At 32.5% G+C, this 23,089-nt stretch overlaps 1 protein-coding gene across 1 annotated transcript in view; it reads left to right on the top strand.

The window, feature by feature from the left end:
* The window catches only part of LOC129219046 (uncharacterized), a 175,585-nt gene that overhangs the window by 51,706 nt on the left and 100,790 nt on the right, over window positions 1-23,089 (top strand). Inside the window, exons 5-8 of the mRNA XM_054853366.1 lie at window positions 1,336-1,394; window positions 4,915-5,415; window positions 12,959-13,111; window positions 19,097-19,274. Of these exons, the coding sequence (XP_054709341.1) occupies window positions 1,336-1,394; window positions 4,915-5,415; window positions 12,959-13,111; window positions 19,097-19,274 (891 nt within the window). The remainder of the gene's footprint in view (window positions 1-1,335; window positions 1,395-4,914; window positions 5,416-12,958; window positions 13,112-19,096; window positions 19,275-23,089) is intronic.

The following is a 23,089-nucleotide window of genomic DNA, read 5'->3' on the forward strand; positions in this document are numbered from 1 at the left end:
ACGACTCTGCAGTTGATGTTTTCAGACAAAAGGGGGTACTAAAACTGATTACGCATCTGCACGAACTCTGGTCCGGGAAATATCTTCGTTGTCTAGTCATGGAACCGTTTGATTGATGGCAACCTTCCCCTATCCTCCCCGTCAGGGCTGTCCAACTGCAAAGAGCCCATGGGCCTGAATTCCGGTGATTGATGCCCTGGCAGGCCGCAGTTTGAAAAAGTTGAGCAATAACCTCTTACTTCTCATACAGTAACAATTAATAGTTAAACTATTTATCATAAAACAATGAAACAGAAGGATTATAAAGCAATTTGGTTACATTTTAATGGGAAAACTGAAGGCCAATCCGCCTTCTTTACAAGAGCAGGAATGTCAGTGTCGATATCATGAATGGAAAAGAGCAAAGAGTTGATGAGAGCAAGCTCTCAATTTCTTTTTTGAAATCAACAAAGTCCGTGGAATCAGTGAGAGGGGTCTTTATTTTTAACCAATTTCAGGCAAGTTTTACTTCCCTGAAATGTTTTTCTCTCCCACCCCTGTCTCCCCTGGCCAATGCAAGGCAATACTATTTCTAGGAATTCGTTTGAACATCAGCATGTATGGTAGGACTGCTTGACCTTGACTTGTAGATATCTTGTACCTTTTTCTCCCAATACAATGAAAGGAGCAAAAGAGCAATCAAAAGGAAATTTTGGGTACCCTGGCTTGACCAAAAATGGTAGTCTCAGATGCTTCTTGATACCATAAAATGTCGGAAAAAGATATATGCTGAATAAGAAGTTCGCGGGCTGCGCAATATGTGTTGATGGGCTGCATGCGACCTGTGGGCCGCCAGTTGGACAGCCTTGCCCAAAGTTTTGTGCCATGTGATGTTCGAATAATATTTATCAAACATGTTCAATCAATTTAAAAAAAACTACAACAACTTCAAAACTCCGGCATGAAATTTGATGGGCTATAATTCAACAAAATCCTTGACTTTACATTCCTCTTTAGACGAAAACAACATCCAACTCACACTATCCAGCATTCCGCTTGCAAGATCTGGTATCCAGCCTGCGGCATTGTGGCATGCGGCATGTGGCATTAATTTGAATTTTGAAACCTTGAATTTTAACACCTTGAATTTTATTATGTTTGATTGTGATAGGAGCCAATTGTAGAAGCAAGAAACCTAATGAGTAGTGTCCTATCGCAATTTATGTTTGCAAAAAACCTAATTTATTGGTAATAACTGGTCAGGATTCAAATTACTGCCAAGGGCTGGATGTTGGATGTTTTTTTAATCATTATTTATTTATTTTATTTAATTTTTGACACTTTTTAATTTTGCAGTGGCTGATTTGGAAGAAATGAACTGCAATGAAAGTGAACCAGTCATTTTAGAAAACAAGGTAAAACTATTAAATTCTATCTTATTTGTGGTAAAAGTCAAATGTAGGTGGAAAATGAAGAAAATGAACTTTGTTTCTGTGTTACTAAATGTTAAGGTGGAGCAATAAAACATTTTTTTCCGGGTTTTGATATGCCATAGTGTGGCAAAGCTGTGTCATGATAAGTAAACCTTGTGCAAAAAATTTAAGACAAATCAAATAATTTCTACCAATTGTCACAGACCCCCAACTTTTCCATTTTGATCAAAATTTACAAACTTTTGCTACTGATCTTATATTTCCTTTAAAAAAAAAAAAAAAAAAAACATTTTGATTTTCAATATGGCGTAGCATTTGAAAGTTGTGTAAAGGTAAGTAAACATTGTGCAAAATGTTTGAGGAAAATCAAATATCTTTCATTGAAATATATTTCATTTTCCTCATTTTTTCAGCTGAATCAATGCCTTATAATCTCCCAAATTATCAGTTTTCAACTAAATTCATGACTTTTCACCTCTAATCTTTCTTTGCTTTCCTGTTTTCTTTTATTTATTTATTCTTTCTATGCTTTAGTATGAAACAGTTGGGTAATGGTAATTGAACCACATTCAAATATAGAAAAAAAATCAATTAATATCTCATGGTTCCTTGTGAAACCTATATTACCTGTATTGAGGAAAATTTATGAATTTTCCTACTATTCTTTTCTGCCCCTTTACAGGATGATGAGAAATAAACTTGACACACATAATATATTATAATTTTATTGCTAATGAAAATACAGCTACCAAACTTCAAAATAAATATGAATGCATTATTTCGTCTAATATATTTACAATTTTTCAAAGTGGCTGCCTTTAGCCTGAACACAGCTTTAAACATGTCACAAAACTTTTGGCTATGGGTTGCAACTCATTTAATTTTATCCCATTCCTTGCATAAAGATTTCTTTAGAGATTCCAAAGTTTTATGAGGTTTTTGTACACACCCTCATCTCCAAGACCTTCTTGAATTGTTGAACAGCATCAGCGACCCCAATCTGTAATGGTTTGGGGAAAGATATGTGCTAGTGGGAAGATGCTACTTGTTTTTGTAGATTAGGGGATAAAATTAATCAAGAAACATTTCCTTAACTCCTTTCGGAAGGTGTTGTCTTACCTGTGTGTAGTTTAAAAATGCAAAATTTTTCAACTCAAAAGCAACTTATTCCAAATTATAAAATTATACAAAAATTGAAATTCATATAAATTGCAAAATTACTGTATTTTTGGGTTTATTTTTTCCTTTATAAGTTTTACTTTTGCATGTAAATATAAGCAGTGTACACAATTTCTTGCCACTTTTTTAAAAAGGTGTGAAAATAATCCCATAAAGAAGAATGAAAATCGTTCATCTATTTCTACTGGAAAATCATGTTAATAAAATCTGATAAGCTAAGCATAATAAAATGACATTAATGTCAAAAAAAAAGAAAGAACTATATATATATATATATATATATATATATATATATATATATATATATATATATATATATATATATATATAAACAATTAAAAGTGGTTTAGGCAAAGAATGCTGTAAAAATCTTGTAGATACTTTTATAATTCATAACTTCCAGTTCTGTTTGTTTTAATTTTTGCTCTGAATGATGTTGTAGTAATACATTTTGTCACAAAGACATTTATAAAAAAATTACTGAATAAATTTGGTATGTTTGAATTCAATATATGTTATGAAAGCAAAATTGTACAGATAATTTTTCTGAAATATGTCTTCAAAAAATAAATCTTTCAACTGAAAACCAAGATCATTAAAAATTGAAATAAACTCCTTCAAAACTCCTCAAAAATTCCTTACTTTTAATTTTCAAATTTGAGTTTGAACCCTGTATAGTGAACTACAAAATCCTTTACAATATAGGTGACTAGAATTTTTAATGACTCTTCAGACTTTCTAGAACCAACACACAAAAAGTGATTAGCTATTGTTAATAAAGAGTCCTCAATTTTTCCCTCCTGCCTAACAATGTACAATTTTTGGATGCTAGAGCACATGAAAAAAAAAAAAAAAACAAATAATAATAACAAGTGGGATTTGTGTAAAGTTTTGAACAAACTTGTATCAAGCGATTTCGGTCGAACTAATAAACTCGGAATCTTCTTTCATTTTGCAAATAGTTTCAATTACCCGAAATGAACCTCCCATAGCAGTAAAAACTTGATCTAACCATTTTTAAAAAACTATACCCCAAACTTTGGTCAAGCGATTTGATGAATTTTGGGGAGGAAGAGCCAGAAGATTTGACTTAATTGCATTCAATGTTTTTTTTTTTCACTCTTAACCTATCAAAGCACAAATTTTCAACACTAAGAAATTTTGGCAAGTGGGGTGGGGGGGGGGGGGGAGAAAAAAGCAGTAGCGAAAAGTCATAATTTTGCCCAAAACGGAGAATTTTCGAGCCCATGAGAAATCTGAAGACATTATTTGATTTTCCTCAATTTTTTTTCTTGAAGTTTATTTACTGCTACACATCCTTTTTACACTAAGGTGTACTGGAAACTAAAAAACCTTTTTTTTTGCTCCCCCCTACTAAATATTGTACTAGAAACAACAAACTGCTTTTTTTGATTAAATAACTAAGTTCTTGAGGCAGGTCCTTCCTATTTTTTTTAATCCAACTACTTACTTTCTTCCTGATGTTTTAGTGAAAGATATATCATTTTAGTGAAGAGCTACTAACATTGTGAGGTAACCTTAATGACTGTATCAGCCAGTTCATCTTCAGATGTGTTGCTCGCAAGTTAGCCTTTAAATTTAAAATACTGCACAGTAGTCTTCACTTAATATGATCATTTGGGATATAATGATTAGGGTGTGTCTAAAAAATATTTTTTTTTTCCCAAAGCGCTATGCCACAGAAAACTTGTTTCTGGGTTAGATAAGTAAAATTCAAGTTTAACAGCAAAAAAGAAGAAAAAAAAGTCCCGAGCTAGCACATTATTCTACGTAAAAATTCAATATCTTCAAAAATCAATCCATTGTACATTTTTTTTTTTTACAATACTCAGACAATAATATTTGGAATTGCTATGTTGAAAAACCTTAACCAGAACAAATCAGAAACGTGAAAAAGGATTTTTACCATTAAAATGCTATAATTTGCGTGAGCTGTGAACTCAATTTTTCTTGTTGTTATCTTTTGTATTTTACTTGCCTATCCTAGAGGCAAGTTTTCCATGGTACAGTGCTTCAGAATTTTTCCTTTTTCATGGCCACATTAATAATGATTTTGATAACAATAAGCAAGTCATAAAATAAAAACAAATGTACCATTTTAAGTCACATAAACTAAGTGGATTAAGTGGCTAAGTGGTAAGTAAATTCGGACCAGTAAAATGTGTCCTTAAATTGCGGAAATCGTTAAATTCGGTATTGTTAAATTGAAGTTCTACTGTATTGTGCTTAAAATTCTTGGATATTTTTTTAAGTTCTGTGTGCTTCATGGTCGTATTTCTTTCCCCCCTCCCCTCTGTTCTAGAACGAAGACAACCAACCTATTGAAAGTATTGAAGAGTGTATTCTTGATTCAGTTCCTTTTCCAACTCCACATTTGAAGTCACAAACTGTTTCTCTGATGGGTCATTCCATTCCACAAGGTATTCCTGGAAAAAATACTGACTCTACCTATTCTGTTGTGGAGAAATCTACCAATGAAGCGGAAATACAGGCATATAGTAATGACTGTAAAAACCTTGTAAAAACTTCATCTGATGTTAATAGAATAAACTCAAATAAGTGTGAGCTGAAAACCAGTTTGAAAAGCCAACCATCTATGTCGAAAAGCCAACAATCCACGTCAAAAAGCCAACCATCAACGTCAAAAAGCCAACCATCAACGTCAAAAAGCCAACCATCAACGTCAAAAAACCAACCATCAACGTCGGAAAACCAACCATCAACTTCTGCTGCAATGGTAGAAAAGGATGTAAAAACTGCTAGTCTGAATGAAGCAAGTTCCGCTTCCAAGATGGTCGATAAGGTAAAAAGCAATTACCCTGTTTTTGGGAATAAGCGCCGTACCCGGTGTAAGTGGCGCATCATAATATATTCTAAGAGATAAAAATTTTCAATGTATGTGCCACTCCCGGTGTAAGTGCCGCACTTTCTATAAGCGTGCACCCAACATCAAACAACTTTACAGCACAATCAGTAGTAAAGAAAGCTGGATTAAATGTAAATAAAAAATAATTTTTTATTTCTCATTAGCATTTTTAATTAACAACAATGAAATATTTTTAAACATCCCAAATTTTTCACTTTTTGCCTTCGGCATCCCTCGATTAACCATCACTTTCGATGGTTAATTTATCCGATTTCCAACCAAACGCATCTCTTGTCAATACCAAACTCTCTGGCAGAAAGACAATTTCCAATTGCTTCTGCCTTTATTACTTTAAACTTAAAGGCTGCAGTGTAACTTTTCAATCGCATAGGAGCCATTTGAAAAGCAACTCTGTGAAAAAATTCGGTAAAAAAAGATAAGCCAAGAAGGAACAAACGACAGAGAAAGATGCAACGCGACAATGTGAATGAATAATAAAATTAGAGCTAGAAGACAAGCTTAAATTTGGTTGCTTGACCGAGCAACCCATTTTTGTGAGGGGGGTGGTAAATTTCCTTTACAAAACTGGACATCCATCCCTCTCCCTACTTTTGCTGCCTCCTCTCCCTGACCCCTTCGCTCCAATGTGATAAGGCCTGTTCGCCCACGCAGATAAGTGTTTCTCTCCTCAGTGAAACACGTACAATCGCTGACTCACCTTCCTTCCCCCTCTTTGCTTTACTTGTCGCCCAAGGTCGAAGGATTTCCTTACCTCTTCATTCCCACGCGATGCGATAAGGCTCGCTCGCTCACTTGGATCAGCGTTTCTCTCCTCAGTGAAACGCATGCAGTCGCTGATTCGCCTTTCCTCCCTCTTCTTTGTTTTACTTGTCACCCAAGGTCGAAGGATTTTGCAAAATGAAAGGAAACGATCTGGTGCCATTTATTAGCAGCATTTTCAACTTTTCTTTAAAACTTAGAACTTTAATTTTGACTGGAAAATAAAAAAAAAGCCTGTATCCGCCGCACCCATTATATGCGCCGTACCAGCAATTTTTTAACTTTTTCTTGTATGCGCCCCGGTGCTTATTCCCAAAAATACGGTAAACATTTATTTCATTATAATGTCTGGAAAAAAATATATATTAGTGTAAATGCATGAAACACTCATACATTGTGTGTGTCTGTGTATTTTATAAGGTCAGGTATCCATTTAAAATTGATTTTATTTTTCTACATAATTTCCCTCGTCTTCAACAAACTTAGTTCAGCGTTTCTCCAACATTAGTATTCTTTCCCGAAAGTAAGAGCCTAGAGGGATGTGAAAATATTCATCTCCAGCCCTCTCAAGCCCTTTCCAGAAACATTCATTTACGTTTGTTAGCAGATGGAAATCTGAGGGTGCCAGTAGAAGGGCAAGACCCTCAGATTGTAGTCCTCATCAAAATAAACCCGTGCAATAAGCACCAAAAGGAAGAAAGTCTACTAATTCGATTTTCATCTCTAACATGTTGCATTTGTTTTTGCCTTGATTCAAGGGACTGAGTTTCGCGGTGTGTACTTTCTTGACAGGCTTTTTTAGTTTTGCGAGAAAGATAGGGTTCGACCGATGGCATTTTTTGGCCGATGGGCCGATGCCGATTATTGGCCGATTGTTCAAAGACGGCCGATGGGCGATTATTTCCCTCAGAATGGCCGATTGCCGATGGCCGATGCCGTCGGCCGATGGCAAAAAAAAAAAAATAAATAAAACAGAAATAAATTGATAAGATTATCAGGGATTTAAAGGATCGCTGATTCATTTCATTTTACTTTCTTTCTACGAATAAGAAATCGTATAATCACAAAAAAAAAAAAAAAAAAAATCAGATTTCGACCTAAACTTCCATTTTAGGATCACCCAGTTTAAAGTTCACTAGTTTTCCGGCACATTTGTACATGCATGTGTATTTAAGAACATATAGATGACCGACATATCCATTTTGAACGTCTCCTCAGTTAATTATCGCAAATTCTCTTGTGATGTCTTCATGCGCGTAAACTTGCGTCACTCAAAAATGTTATGAAATAGTAAGTTGAAAACTCATGCGTACGTAGTATGATCTAAAATTTAAAGGACAAGTTGTACAAAACCTTACCCTGAATAGTTCACATTACCGAAGCACATCTATCTACAAAAGAGTCACCTTGGACGACTATGCACTTCTGCCAACGTTCGTATAGTTTTTAGAAATACTCCTGGAAGACATTTTTCGCAACCTCCTGTAAGGCCTCTTGCGCTGCTGCTTTAACTTCAACGTGGGGAAGAAGGCGACTTTCATGCTGAGGATGCACGGTTCGATTGGTCAGTACTCTGATATGACAAACAATTAACATTACGTTTCGTGGGACTTAGCTCCGTGTGACTTTTACCTGTTCTCAGCAAAAAAACATTTGCATGGAGGGCCGCTTTCTTCCGTCAGGAGAAGATAAAGCTGCATCATAGAAGGTAGCGAAAAATGGCTTCCAGGAGAGTTTCCAAAAGTTATATGAAGACTGGCAGAAGTACATAGTCCCTCAAGGTAACCTTTTGAAGGTGGATGTGCTTCTATAATATGAACTATTCTAGGTAAGGTTTTATACAGCTTGTTGCCGAACTTTTGGATTGTACTACGTACAATCTGTATAGGGTGTAGTTATGCTTCTCCTTTTTTGACTGCTGTATGATGAAAGAGAAAGAGCAACAGTCAAAAAAAAAAAAAAAGAAAAAAAAGAAAGAAAAAAGGGGGGGGGGAAACAAAGAGACTGTTTTTTTAATTGAACATGTAACTAAGATTTCAGTAATATTGTAATGATGTATGGATTTAGGTACACTAAACATACTTAAAAAAAAAACATTAAATTATGTTGTTAAAAGATTCAAAAAAAAATTTAAGAATAAAACTATGAAACCGTCAACAAACGCAATTAAAGTGGAAAGACTGCACATAGACATTTTTTAGTCATCAAATTAAACAAAAAAGGTAACAGATAAATTACAATATTAGATCATAATAGTTATATTTTTATACTTATTTAAAATTTATGAACTGAAAAGTTTGCATTTTTCATAAAAGCTATAAACAGTGACATAAATTTTGCGAAAAAAAAAAGAAATAGCCATGAAAAGAGCAAGGTTTTTAAAACGCAGCCACAATAAACAAACTCAATATTTAGACCAAGTTAATAACTGAATACATATACTACTCGATCTGATGTTTGCACACGTAATATTGAACAATTTGATTGTTTAATCTCTTATGAAGCACTACAAACAAGTTCAAATTAAATTTTTCAATTTAACAATAATTTTCCGAAATTCAAAAATTTGCATAATAGAAAATCCTTCAAACTTTTCTATAAAAAACGAAAATAACTTATTCATTGATTTTATATAAATACATAAAAATAGTTACTTACAACAGAAAAAAAAATCGATTGCTATTAATGATACAAAAGAGATGCCGCATTACAAAATGGGAAGGGGGGGGGGGGTCACCCTCTGATTTTGCAGTGACTCACACTTCGGCCCCAACCTCGGCCTCATTTTTTTAGTACAGAACCGCTAAAATCAACGCTTTGGAAGAGTTTCTGAATCTATTTCAGCACTTCCGAAGAAAAAATTCAAAAGTCAATTCGATTTCCGACTTCTATCACCATTCAAAACGTCTTTAATCAATTTCTTACATTAATGCTCTAAATTCTTTCTAAACAATAGATAAAGTTTGAAAAAAAAATCTCTAATTTTATGAATGGTGTTAGTTTTAAACAACTTGGAAGTACAACTAGAGTTTAATTTCAGAAATTGAGGAAGTGGGAGGGGGGGCACACAAGTGTTCTCGGAAATTCAAAAAATAGTCATAAAAAATAGAATTCAAGATAATCATAAACATTGAGAATAAACCCTTTCAAAACTTGCACCCAGTGGCGGATTTAAAATGTAGCAAATGTTGCAATTGCACGAGAGGCCCCATAACCATAGGGGCACCGTAGGAGTTACAAAAATGCAAATGATAAATGTTTTACAATTTCTGTGATAGAGAAATAGGGCCCCAAAATGTATTTCGACGGGTCTCAAACTTGTAACTCCGCCGAAGCGATACAGAAAAGACTGCATTACTGTGATTCATATTACAAATATCGAAAAATTAAAAATTACCTTCGGTTCAACGGGAATCTAACAAAATGACACAAAAACCGGTTTCGCCATCTCATATTTGTTTCCATGGTCTCCCATTCGGCAATATATCACCAAATGATCATCAGTCTGAGATGCTATATTAGTTTTGCGTTGAAATATGTAACTAATAGCCACAAAACATGAGTAAACAGGCTTTTCAGAACGCCTGATCGAAAACAAAAAGGGAAGTGCACAACTGGAACGTACGCACACCCCACATGCGAAAACTTATCCTTCTACAGTTTACCATTTTGGAGTTATGACTTATGAGAGATACCTGCATCCAGCAGCAAGAAACAATGCAATAATTAACTTGTTTGGTACCTGAATGCAGTATTAAAAACTCTTTCAGGGGTGACTAAAATAGAAATTCATACTGAAATTTAGTAAACAATTTTATATGAAAACAACCTTTACTTTGTATTAAAAGGTAATCAATAATCATCAAAGGTCCTTTTTTTTTCAAAAACATCGGCCAATTCCATCGGCTTTTCGATGTATTTAAGGCCGATGGGCCGATGTTTCCTGCAATTTAGCATCGGCCGCCGATGCCGATGGCTAAATTGTTGAACCATCGGCGCCGATGCATCGGTCGAGTCCTAGAGAAAGATTTGACTGACGGGGCCTAGTAACCAATCGGTCGGAGTGACTGTTTGACATTGGCACACTTGAGGCTGTGAGTTCGACTCCCACCCTCCCTCCGATTGTACTTTCCCTTTGTAATGTAAATTCTTTCATGTGTTGTTTATATATGTAATAAAAATATATATCATGCAAAAGGGAGGCAAGAAACACAGATTGTAGTCCTCATCAAAATATACCTGTGCAATTCAGCACCAAAAGAAAGAAAAGATTTGACTGACGACGTACTTTCTTGACGGCTTTTTTAGTTTTACGAGAAAGATTTGACTGACGGGGGCCTCTGTGGCCGAGCGGTCTGAGTGACTGCTTGACATTGGCACACTTGAGGTGGTGGGTTCGACTCCCACCCCCGCTCAGGTTGTACTTTCCCTTCTTTGTGATGCAAATTCTTTCATGTGTTGTTTATATGTGTAAAGAAAATATATATCATGCGTAAGGGAGGCAAATCACACAGATTGTAGTCCGCATCAAAATATCCCTGTGCAATTAAGCCCCAAAAGAAAGAAAAGATATGACTGACGACATTTCCGATTTCGTGTCATCAGGCTGTGTATATAGCTGTGCTGTGTTTGACCGAAGTTCGCGCATTTTTGCCAAAGGTGAAGCACATGTAGCTTTAAGCTGAGTTGTGTCCCTAGAGGGATTAATTATCAATAGTTTAGATCACCACAAGTTAATTAATAAATCTCGCAATACGAGCAACCTCTCTCAATGAAATGACAAGATTACAAAATATACCGTCTCATAATCATAATAACTAAGTCAATGAAAATTAACTAAAAAGTGTAAAATTAAAAAAATATTAAATAAAAATAAAAAACCCGACTTTGTAACAACTAAAAAGGAAAATGTATAAGCCCAGTAATTTAGAATGTTATTAAGTACTACTGAATAACTACACCGTTGAAATAGTTTTATAACCGTACACAGATAAGACAAATAAATCATAAACTCTCTCAAAAGCATAATAGAAGGATCAACAGTCGGGGCCCATTCAAATTTTACGGGATTCCTTGAATCAGAAAGGAGTGGGCCCTGACTGTTGATCCTTCTATTCTGCTTTTGAATTTATGATTTGTCTTATCTGTGTACGGTTATAAAACTACTTCAATGGTGTAGTTATTCAGTAGTACTTAATAACATTCTAAATTACTGGGCTTATCATTTTTCTTTTTAGTTTTTTTGGTTTTTATGCAGTTGAGTGTTTTTTGTTTTTATTTAATAATTTTTTTTATGGACCCATCCACCCTTAAACAGTAGTTAGGGAGTAGCTTAAATGATGGGAAATATTTTCTCTACTTTTGTTTTTGGGTGAAAAATGATTTGCTGAATTGTCATAGCAGCCAAGTTATCTTTGTTTATCTTGTAACTTATCCAATTTTATTCGCATACTCTGATTTTTTTTTTTTTTTTTTGCAAAAAAATTCAATTTATTTTAGGAAAATCTTTTTTTTTTCTTTTTTGTGGATCATCTACTTTTTGAAAAATGCCAATCTATCTTTTACCAAAATAGATTTTTTCGTTCTCAATGTTTACTAAGTTTTATTAAACCGCTAATAAATAAAAATTCTTCTTATTGTGGCTAAAACTTAAATTTGGGAATTTGCAAAGAAAATTCCATAAATGTTTTTAGGACAATCATTCATTACGTAAACTACTAAATCGCTGGCTTTGTTTCCATTTTCGTCAAGTTTTGTAATCTTTGCATACCACTTCTGATTAATCTCTTTCACACTTTGAAGCACTAAGCATTGTAATATTTCACTTAGTAGCACTTGATTCAAAGTACATTTTAAAAACATCTAAGAGCTATGTAACATTTATATCAATTTTTTTTTTGTTCTTTATGCTTTCTTGTTGCTTAGTTAAAAACATAATATATGACCTAAAAACATGCTGACCATATAAAATAATACATAAATGATGTAAAAATAAAAATTCTTCATAGTAAAATAATTTGGAACCCTGTCTTTCAATTCAGACTTTTAAAAACATCTTCTCTAGAAATTCAATGCTTTGCAAATGTTTAAAAAAAAAAAGAGTTCTTGATTCCTCTCATGGGGAATATTGGCCAACACTTTCCATTTAACAGGATTTTTTTTCTAAAAATAAATGAAAATGGAAACTTTCTGCATTAAGCCGTTTCTGTATGAAGCTATTTATGAGGCACCGAACCACATTAAGTATTGCCAAACTAGGATTTTTTTGGTGAAGCGAGATTTACTTTACATACAAGGTTTGGCTTAGGTGTTAAGGGAAAACTTTTAGTTAGCTGTTTTCAGTGAACTGATGAATTTCTTCTGATAATTGACTTCATATTTTGCACTTATATTTTTTTCATATGTAGCAAATAAAAAAAAAATTCTCTAAATCTAACACAGTCGCGGAAGGTTAGATTTAAGATCAAGACACAGATTTCTAATTTTATGTGATGTATGCTTGTATTTTAATCTTATGACGTCGATAATCCAAAATAAGATAAGATCAAATCCGGTTAATATGAAATATTATCATGGTCCCGTGCATTTCACGTTTTCAAGTTTTGAGCTTACTGCTTTTCTTTATCATTTTTCTTAGGTAGTTTTTTGGCAATCTTAAACAAGTGTACTTTGAAAAATATATTATGTATTTTCTGTTCAGGCATCCAAAAATAAAGCTGCCATAAAACCTTCCAAGAGGTGCATGGCTTGTTCTAATCCTGCTCTTCGACATTCTTGCTATTGCTGTGATGAATGCATTGAAAATCATGTTGCATATGTAATAGAGGCTTTGCGAACAACTAAAGGACTGAAAGTAAGTCTTTTAAATAATATTTGTTTCATGCTAAATATTCCTGAGTGCACTATTCTGCTGTATAGATGTAGTACTTACTGCTAATTTTAGAGCCAGTTATGTGGTATTTTGTTAGGCTCATGTTTTTACTAAAATCTATTGTAAAAGCTCATTTTTTCCAAAGTTGTAAAGATTCATTTTTGCTTCAGATACTAAATCAGAGATAACTATGTTAAATGAAAAATGACTATGTGACATTGTAACTTCAAAATTGCTGAGTTATTTTTAGTGGACATATAAATGCGCCATTTTTAACTGCATTACTTATTATTGTTACATTGTTTGAGAATTCCAGAAGTAACTACCTAAAAAATGATGATTCCATATCAGTTGCATAATGTTGAATGTATTTAAAATATGATATTTTTACAAATAATAGTTCCTATATAAAAGTTTATAGTCAAAAATGTTTTTCAACTTCAGTTAAATGAGAGTCTAATGTACTTTCTAATGAAAACTAAGTCCTAAAATAAGGGATCAAATTCTCTTATGCCTGTCCTGAAAAAAAAAATCTGTTTTGACCATTGGTCCTCATGCTGTGGGAGCATGGTATGTTCACACTTTTGTGTGTCGTAACATTGTTTATCTAGTCCATGAAAGTGAGTGTAAGTGGAATTATTTAGAATGTGGATTTATTTTAACCTTTTATATATATATATATATACTAGCCGCCTGCGGCGACCAGCTGGTTCGCCTTCTTACACCATTCACCTTTCTATGCAAGCAGCCACTTACGGCGGCTGTTTGGCTAACTTGTCATTTAACTTTTCACTTCAAGTTTGCCGCCTTCGGCAGCTGTTTAAATAAATTTGGCAGCAGTATTAATCCATCCATCTCTATCTTTTTTTTTTGTGCCATTCACATTTTTACGCCAAGATTGACGCCTTCGGCGGCTATCTACCTTTACGATATATCTCTAAAATTTCTTATCCATCTCTATTTATTTTAACCTCCCAGCTCATTTCCTAATAAAAACAAAGATCACTCAAAAAACCGCTTTTTTATTTAAGTAGAGCAAAAGAAAAAAAGTTATCTGCAAAATTCCCCGTAGTGTGCCAAAAGTAACAAAGTAAAGTAAGTGACAAAGAAAAAAAAACTCGCTGTTTTTAGTGACTTAAATGCACACAACTATGAAATGTAATGTAATATAGAAACAACAAAACGTCCAGCTTGGGGGGGGGGGAATGAAAAAAGAAATAAATGCAATCTCTAAATAAAACAAAAAAAAGGAAAGAAAAAAAGCAAGCGCTGCCGGAAAACACGTGGTCATCACGTCATAAAATTAGAAGTAAGCTATATAGTAAAAAAAAAAAAAGATTAACATTGTTTGTGATTAAGATTCCGTCGTAAATATCGAATCGAAATCCAAGTAGTGACGTCAGAGCCATAGAAGATTGAAGAACGCTTTTTTCGACTGATGCGTGGAAACACATGATGTGTTCAGCATTAAAAAAAATGTAAAAAAAACTATTGCGTATTTTTAAGAACTTTTTTCTTCTGAAGAGGGCAAAATGTTTTTACTATTACCAACTTAAATTTTAGAAATGAGGCTTTGATACTTCTCGCAGGATGATATTAGAAAAATATAAAACCCAGAAAAAAATGCAAAATAAAGGTTTCTTCAAAAATTTATAAAAAATACAAAAATTGCTCTATTTTCAAAACTTTTTTGTTCATCATATTTAAAATTAAATTTCGGACCCTATAGTACAAAAAATATTTGTCTGGCGCGATTGATTCGGTGTCTGTGAGGTTAAAAGTACTAAAAAGTGCTAAAAATCAAATAAAACATAAAATAACTTTTTTCTTATTAAAATATCAAAAATCGAAGCCCGAGGTGCACAACTTCAGCAGAAACTACACCTGTATACCAAATTTCATCTTTCTAGGCCTTACCGTTTTCCCGGGATGCGCGCCACACACACACACACAAACATCTTATTTTATTATATGTATAGAAGATATATTGTATATATATATATATATATATATATATATATATATATATATATATATATATATATATATATAGAGAGAGAGAGAGAGAGAGAGAGAGAGAGAGCAGATGTTTCAACATTTTCATCCCATACTTATATTTTGCTAAGGTTTTTATCTGTTTTTTCTCTTAGTTCTTAAAAAGTGTGTCACAGCACATACTTCACTCTCTATGACTCATGTTAATTTACATTTCTTAGCTTGCTCTCAGTTTTATTCCTACAAGTAGTTATTCAGTTATATATTTAAAAATTATTCATCTCTGAGACATGATTAAAGTGAGCCTATTATTTGAACTCATTTAAAAAAAAAATCTTTTTATTCTCTCAGACAAAAAAACTTTTTCCCTAAGTCTTTTTGCCAGAACTTCTTGAAGGCCTTCCTTTCCGAAGTTTATTTCTTATTTATTTGTTAATTTTTTTACTGATAGAAATCCAATATTTATTTTCAAAATGCCATGATATTTTGATTTTTTTCTAACTGCAATATTTGCTATACATAAATTACATCTATTAATTATATTAATGCTCATTTATTCTTAAAAATAACCTAAAGTAAGTGTTCTTCTTTTATATGATATATTGTATATCAGTAATGTCATGGTTTTAATATAGATAAAAAGTGTCCAGGTAAAAATTAAAACTGATCAGAAAATAATTTTTGACTTACAAAAAAATATAATGAGTTTCAGTTTTCTAAAATTGCTTTTATTATCATATTCTTTGATTTTCAGAGGTAACTTTTTTTTTAACTGGAATAGACTACATGTGTTACTACATAGTTAAAATATTACCAGATAGATGGTATTAAAATGAAGTTAATATTTCAGCATTTCACTTTGTACCACATTCCCCTACTAATGTAAGAAATCAAACAACAGTGATTTGAGGATACAGCTGCTTTGAAACGATTTTAGCTTGTGCTGATTGAAAAATCTGATATATATCAAAATATCAGATATTTTTGAGAATATCACGATACAGTAGAACCTCCCTTAAGGGACATTTTTTCTGGTCCCAGTCCCTTTGAATAGGGACCTCCATGTATTTGCCTCTAATTAAGGGACAGTCACAGAGAAAAGAAATAAGTACAAGTGCATAAGAAAGAGTGAATTTACTGGAACTCAAGTTTCACTTTTTCTCTAAAAATTAATTTAAGAGAGTTTAACATTCACATATGTTAAAGAAACAGGTATATATTGTAAAAGTCTTGTTGAAAGTTACATGCCTTATTTTCCCACCCTGATATTTATTTAAGTAGGCTCAGGGCCAAAGGAGAGGGCACAAACTGACTAGCTTTTTATATAATAATTGAAATGTGAACACTAATTGTAATTCACAATATCTTCAGGGTTGCCACGCCACAGGGAAACCTGAAGAAACAGGGAAACCACAGGGAATTCAAAAATCAAAAAAAAAAAAAAAAAAAAAAAAAAAAAACAGGGAAAATCCAGGGAATTTCGAAAATTTCCTCAAAAACCTGGAAAATACAGGGAATTTTTTTTCCTTCTTAAATTAAAGTTACAAAAATCAATTCCCAAATATATAAACTACCAAAAATTAAATAAATAGTAATAATTATAATGAGAATATTAATAAAGTTCAGAAATAAAGTAAAATAAAAAATGGTAATTTTGCTTGAAAGTTTTTTTTTTAAAAGTATTTATTAAAATATTTATCATAAAAATAGAATCTTGAATTTCATGATAATTTAGAGTGTATGAAATTAGTCGTCAATAATCATTGTTCTGGGTCACTTATACACTTTTAGATCCATGGCTAAGAGAATTTTTTTTTTTTGAATAAAAAGTTCATATATTCAATCACCATGCTATTATTTCAGTTATTATGAATTCGTATTTATTTTCCCTTATTTATTTAGAAATTTGTGTTTCATTTTTTTACCCTGTGGTGAAATTATCAAGATATTAATGTTCTTTTCCAAATAATCAGTGCTCGCTCGTTTGTAATGTTTTATTTTCATACAGGGAAAACAGGGAATTTTTTTTCCAAAATTGAGTGGCAACCCTGATCTTGCATTGTAAATTAAGTGACATGAAGCAAATTCATGCAATGAATTACTTCAAAATAATTGCTTTATGCTGCAAAATTTTGGACTTACCAAAATTTTGACTCAATTATAATAAATAAAATAATAACTGAAAAAATTATAAAGTATAAATTTATTTAGTTGTGTAAGAAAAAATGCATAGTATTTAATCTTTGCTGTTAATAGTCTAAGTTCATAAAAAAAATTATATTGAGTTAACACATTGCATGCATAAACTAAAACATCTCCGAAGAAGAGACACCTTTATTTCAGGGACAAATTTTCTGATTCCAGTGTCTCTTATTGATAGGTTCTACTGTATTTTCAAACGTGAGTATAGCCTTGGTGAACGTTTTATGTAAAAATAAATTCTTCCTTTTATTTTCACAAGTACCTTTTTGTTCTCAATTTTAAACTTGTTAATTGCTGAAAGAATTAAAATTTTTTCCTATTTAAAGCTTTTTATGATGATAATGAGATGTGCTTAATCTATTTAAATTTCTAAAAACCTAATAAAATTTATATACGTGCAGTTATATTAAGATTTGTACTGTATTATGCAGATCTTTTTTGCTGACTCTAGCTTTTTTTTGCCAAACTAGGAAATTTGTTCAATTCATCACTTAGACGAATGAAGTTTTATACGAAAGAAATGAAATCAAACTGTCTCAACTTAACCTTTTTACAACTACAATCTAACACATTTAGTGTAAAATTCTTGCCAAAAAAAAATATATGTATATATTTGGGGTTTGCTTTAAAGTTTATTATTTTTAACTGGCAATCAAACCATAAAATTCACTATGAGATGTGAAAAAATATTTTAGTGGCATGCTAATTGAAAATTTATTGGAAACAACTATTTTTTCTTGTATTTTGAAAATTGTTTGAAGTCTTCTTTTTATTTTGTGAAATTTCAGAGATTTTTACAATGCATATTATACAGTAAAACCTGTAAAGTTGACCACCTTTGTAAGTTGACCACCCGTCTATGTTGACCGCTTTTGTCAGGAACGGAATTAGTCCTATCTTATATAATGAAAGCAAACCTCTGTAACTTGACCACCTCTCTATCTTGACCACCTGTCTATCTTGACCACTAATGAACCCCAAGTTTGGTTTGGAGTATTGTAAAAAACCCTTTGTAAGTTGACCACTTGGTTTATTTTTAAAAATTTTATTCAACAAATTATTATTTTTATTATTTTTTTTATAGCTTTTCAAGAATATTTTTTGATGCCAGACCAGCATTTTACCAACTAATGAAACAGCAGCATAACTAAACCTCCTTTTGAGTTTAACCACATGGGAAAACTACTAAGAACACTTTTATTCTCCAAACTTGTTTTTCTTTTGTTGTTAAACGAAAAAAATTTTATTTTTTGATTAACTATAATTTTTTAGGAACTATTAATATAAAATGATTAACTTTTCATAAAAAATAAGACTTTTTTTTTTGATCAATTTACTGAAATTTTAAATTTTCATAACATACGATACATCATTCTGGGAAAATAATCTCTAAAATTATTCAAATAACATTTTATATTATTGATTCAAAGTAATGCTAAACAATGAAAGTGAGTTGAACAGAAAGAGTAAGTGTCAATTAGGCAAAAAATGAATGCATGGTGCAAGACTTACAAAAAAAAAAAATAATAATCATCATCATCATCATTACACCCTTTATAAGTTGACCACCTGTCTAAGTTGACCACCAAAGTATTGCACCGCAAGTGGTCAACTTACACAGGTTTCACTGTACTGTATTCTTGCATAATTACTATGATGATTCTCATTTCTAAAATTTAATTGTAAAGGGTTTCTTATGGAAAATGTGTTATATTTTAAGTTTTAATGAATGAATTATCAGTAATGTTAACCCGTTCTATAATTTTTTAGGGGTTGGAACTGGACAATCACAAGTTGATTTTATACGAACGCTCGAAAGGTCACGTCGTTGCCGGAGAAAAGGCCCCCTCTGTTAGGGAAGCTGCAAAATGGTTGAAATCACATAAGAATTATGCAATAGCATGTAAAAACTACTCAATTAATGTGAGAAAAGAGTCTGCTGTTTCAAGTATGTTTAATACTAGACTTTGCTTTTGTTTTTTTTTTCATTTACTGGATTACATATTATTCATTAATAAGATTTTTTTTTCTGATTTTGCTCAGTATCAAACAAGCATCAAGTGTCAGAATTTAACCTTAAAGTTTTCAAGTACAAATCTCTTTCTTGGTCCTTTTTTTTTCTGATCCCTTTTTTCCCTTGGAAACAAACTGAAATATGTTGTCAGTCCTGCTCAGTTAATAAAACCTGCTAACCAGGCCTCACAGTCTTCTAGATTTCCCGCATTATCTGTTTGGCAGATAATATCCTATTTTTCCTATATTTTAACTTTAACTCCTATATTTTTTATATCTACTCTTATTTGTTACCAAAAACTGCAAAGAGTCATACCACCACAACATATTTCTCAGGAAGATATATTTTAAATTTAACTCTTTAGGATGTTGTTCCGCCTAAATCGAGTTAGTTTTTAAGGGGTTTTGACTGCATTCTAAGAGACATGTAATCCATATTTTTCATTTATTTACTTTCTGACACATATATACATTAGGGTGGGTCATCGTCTTATGGTTAAAAAAAAGTTTTTGATTTCCATTGGGCAGGGTAAGACAAAAGGTGCCAAATGACGTTTTAAGGTTATATATAAAATTTCATTCAAGTAAGAGTTCATTTTCTGCATCCAGATTGAATTTGAAAAACCTGTATTTAAGGGAAAAAAATCTATTTTCATTAAAAAACTGAAAAAAGAAAATTACAAATATATATAACATTTTAAGGTTGTCCAAGTATTAATCATTTATTTGCAAAAAGATTTATGATAATCATTAATCTTCAAAACTAAAAATATTCATCTTAAAATAGCTTGAAAATCCTTACTATCTAGTTCTGGCATAAGTTTCCGGGACTCCAGTTGTCTCTTTATTAAAGCTTCTCTTTTTGCACAATGTAGTTGAAACTTATGTCAATTTTAACTGCCCTACCACAGGGGTGTGCCCATTCCTAAAGGGTGATGGAACCCCCACCCCAAATGCTGGGAAGTGCCCTCCCCAGAACAAGAGCCCCCCCCCCCCCCCGCCCCAGAAAAGTCAAAAATCTGTAAAAATGAACCCTCTTAATTTTAATGCTGCAGTCTGCGCCATGAATTCCCTGGTGGGCACCCCTGCCTTTCAATAGCCTGTGTGTATGGCATGGTAGGTATAAAAACAGTTCTTTTTTTGGCTGAAACAAACATTTGAATATCTTCTTCAGAGATTGATTTCAGTATTGGTGGATCAGACACAGTTTTCCACTCATTGAGATCAATATAAGATTATGCATCCAACTTAACAACAAGAATGTGAAAAATGTCTTTTGGGAATCTATTTTGCTGAACACTACACTCTTCTAAAATCCAACCGATTGCCAATTTGTGGATGTGCTGTTCCAACCCTGTCAGCATTGCAATAAATTAATTTTTAGGACATACGAAAACAGTTTCTTTGGATTACTGGATCTATGTTGCACTTTAACTCAGTGGATAAATATCTTGTTGCAGTGACTTTGAACAACTGCCAAGCCGATCTGTACATATAGGTTAACTTTTGATAGCTAACCAGATTGGAGCATAAACTTTGACAACTTATATAGCAAGAATTATTAAATTTTCAGAAGGAGATTCCACTGAAACACACAAACTTAGAATTCGATTAGCACGAGTTAGCCATAGAACACGAGACATTTCTTAGACTTCGGCTCTATCCAGGGCAGATTTTCATGCTACTTTGTGCTTCCGAGGGAGCATGTTTTTCTCAATAATTTCTGAAGTGGTGGGATAAAGTACTGCTGAAGTAATAGCTACTCCAGTCCTGTCTGATACTTTGTATCTATCATATGTCCATGAAAACAAATTAAAGTCTACCTTATTGCTTGTAGTAGTAAATTAATTGATATTTGCATTTGTAGTTTGAAGCTTGTAAAGATCCCTTGAATTCATCCTCACTGTTCGAACTTGATAGAATAGATGCTATGAAGTAAGAATACTAAAACTGTCTTCACTTTCTTCTTGAGACTGAAGCTGCAATTTTTCTCCCCCTCTCATGTTTTTTTCTCTCTCGAAAAAATGCAGTCGTTAATATTTTTGCATTTGCAAGATGAAGTGTCAAATAGCAATTTACTAGCTTGGTAAAATGATTCTGATTATTTTCTTAGTTATTTTCGGATAGGATTTCAAAAGACTGCTGCTGCATTTCAAGAGGTAGTTTTTTACCATCTCTCACTTATTTATGGTGCACAGCAGGCAGGGAGCATTTGACCAAATTCATACGTTTCAGCCCATTCTAACACTTAAAATGGCAAGTGTGAATTTAAACCAGGTACAAATTGAAAGTTTGATCACTTGTTTCTGTAAACAAAGTAACATTTATTATTATTGCAATCTGATTGGAACGCATCCTATTTGGGTAAGGAAATCCAAACTTCAAACTCAATCTGGAGGCAAAAAGACTTAGCAGAATGGAATAAAATCTCACTCATATTAGTTTGAAACCATTTAGCACCTTTTTAGTCCTCTGCCCCTTAACATTTTGAAAAAAAAAAATTTTTTTTGACCCACCCTAATATACATTCAACATTTGCTGTTAAAAATATTATCCTTTTTGCTTCATAAATAGCAAGATCTTTCCTTGTTCTAAACACAAAAGGTTATCCAAATGAGTCAAATCATCACTCAGCCATTAGTTTGGGATAAGATATGGTTTTAGTAATTCTTAAATTGATCTTTTCAACAGTAATTTGCAAGATTTTTTTAAATAAGTAAATTGAAACTTTTGAAAAGAAAATTGTTTCTCTCCCCCCCCCCCCTTCTGTATAACATTCATTTATATACAAAAGTGAGAACCTGTATACATTCATGTTAAATAGACTATATTATACTAAGTCATTTCCTGTAATTTACATTATTAATTTAATTATGTTATGCATAAAACATTAATTCAGTATTAGTGTGAAAGTAGTAAATAATACTTGGTGTACGGAGACATTAAAAACTTATAGCTTCTTGCATTTACCAAAGTTAGTGATTTCATGTAAGAAACCGACAGAAAACAACATTTGAAGAAAAGCAGCATTAGATTGTAAATACAGTAAAACCTCGTTAAGTCGTCACTCAAGGGACCAATAATTTTTGACCACTTATGCAGAGTGACTACTTATGTGGAGTGGGAATTAAGGAAGAAAAAAAAAAGCCTTACACATATTCATGAATAGCAGTAGAATTCTGTGAGAAAAACAATAGCTTATGTAATCAATGTCTATAAATTAGTGGAAATATTAAAAAGTTGGAAAAATGCTAATGCTAGTTACTTTGTTTTATTTTATCTTACTTATACATTACTAAATTACAAAAACTTAATGGTACATTAATACATTCCTTCAATGTCTACTCATGAAGTTGTTGCTTACGGAAAAGAATGATCTCTTCTAACATACATCAAGCTTTAAATTCTGTGTTTGCAGTTCCTTGAACGGATGTTAAATACTGACAAACTTTCCCAGGTATTAGATTTTGTATGTCTTGCTGAAAGGAGTTTGATTCATACTCTTGGCACTCGGCAGAGTCACAGCAAGAAGTATGCTTTGAACGACCAGAACGGAGGATCGAGATTTCAGGGAAAAATGACTATCAACTAAGCCTTTCAACTAAGTCCGACACTGTTTTCTAAGTTCCGATAAGGAAAAGGAATTTTAGAAAACAACTTTTGAGTGACTAATTAAGCGGGTAAAATTAAATTTGGTGACCAGTAAAGGAGGATCATTTTACATTACTGTGAATGAGACCTTTTCGGGAC

Source organism: Uloborus diversus, chromosome 3 (genome assembly GCF_026930045.1).
Source record: "Uloborus diversus isolate 005 chromosome 3, Udiv.v.3.1, whole genome shotgun sequence".
Lineage (NCBI taxonomy): Eukaryota > Metazoa > Arthropoda > Arachnida > Araneae > Uloboridae > Uloborus > Uloborus diversus.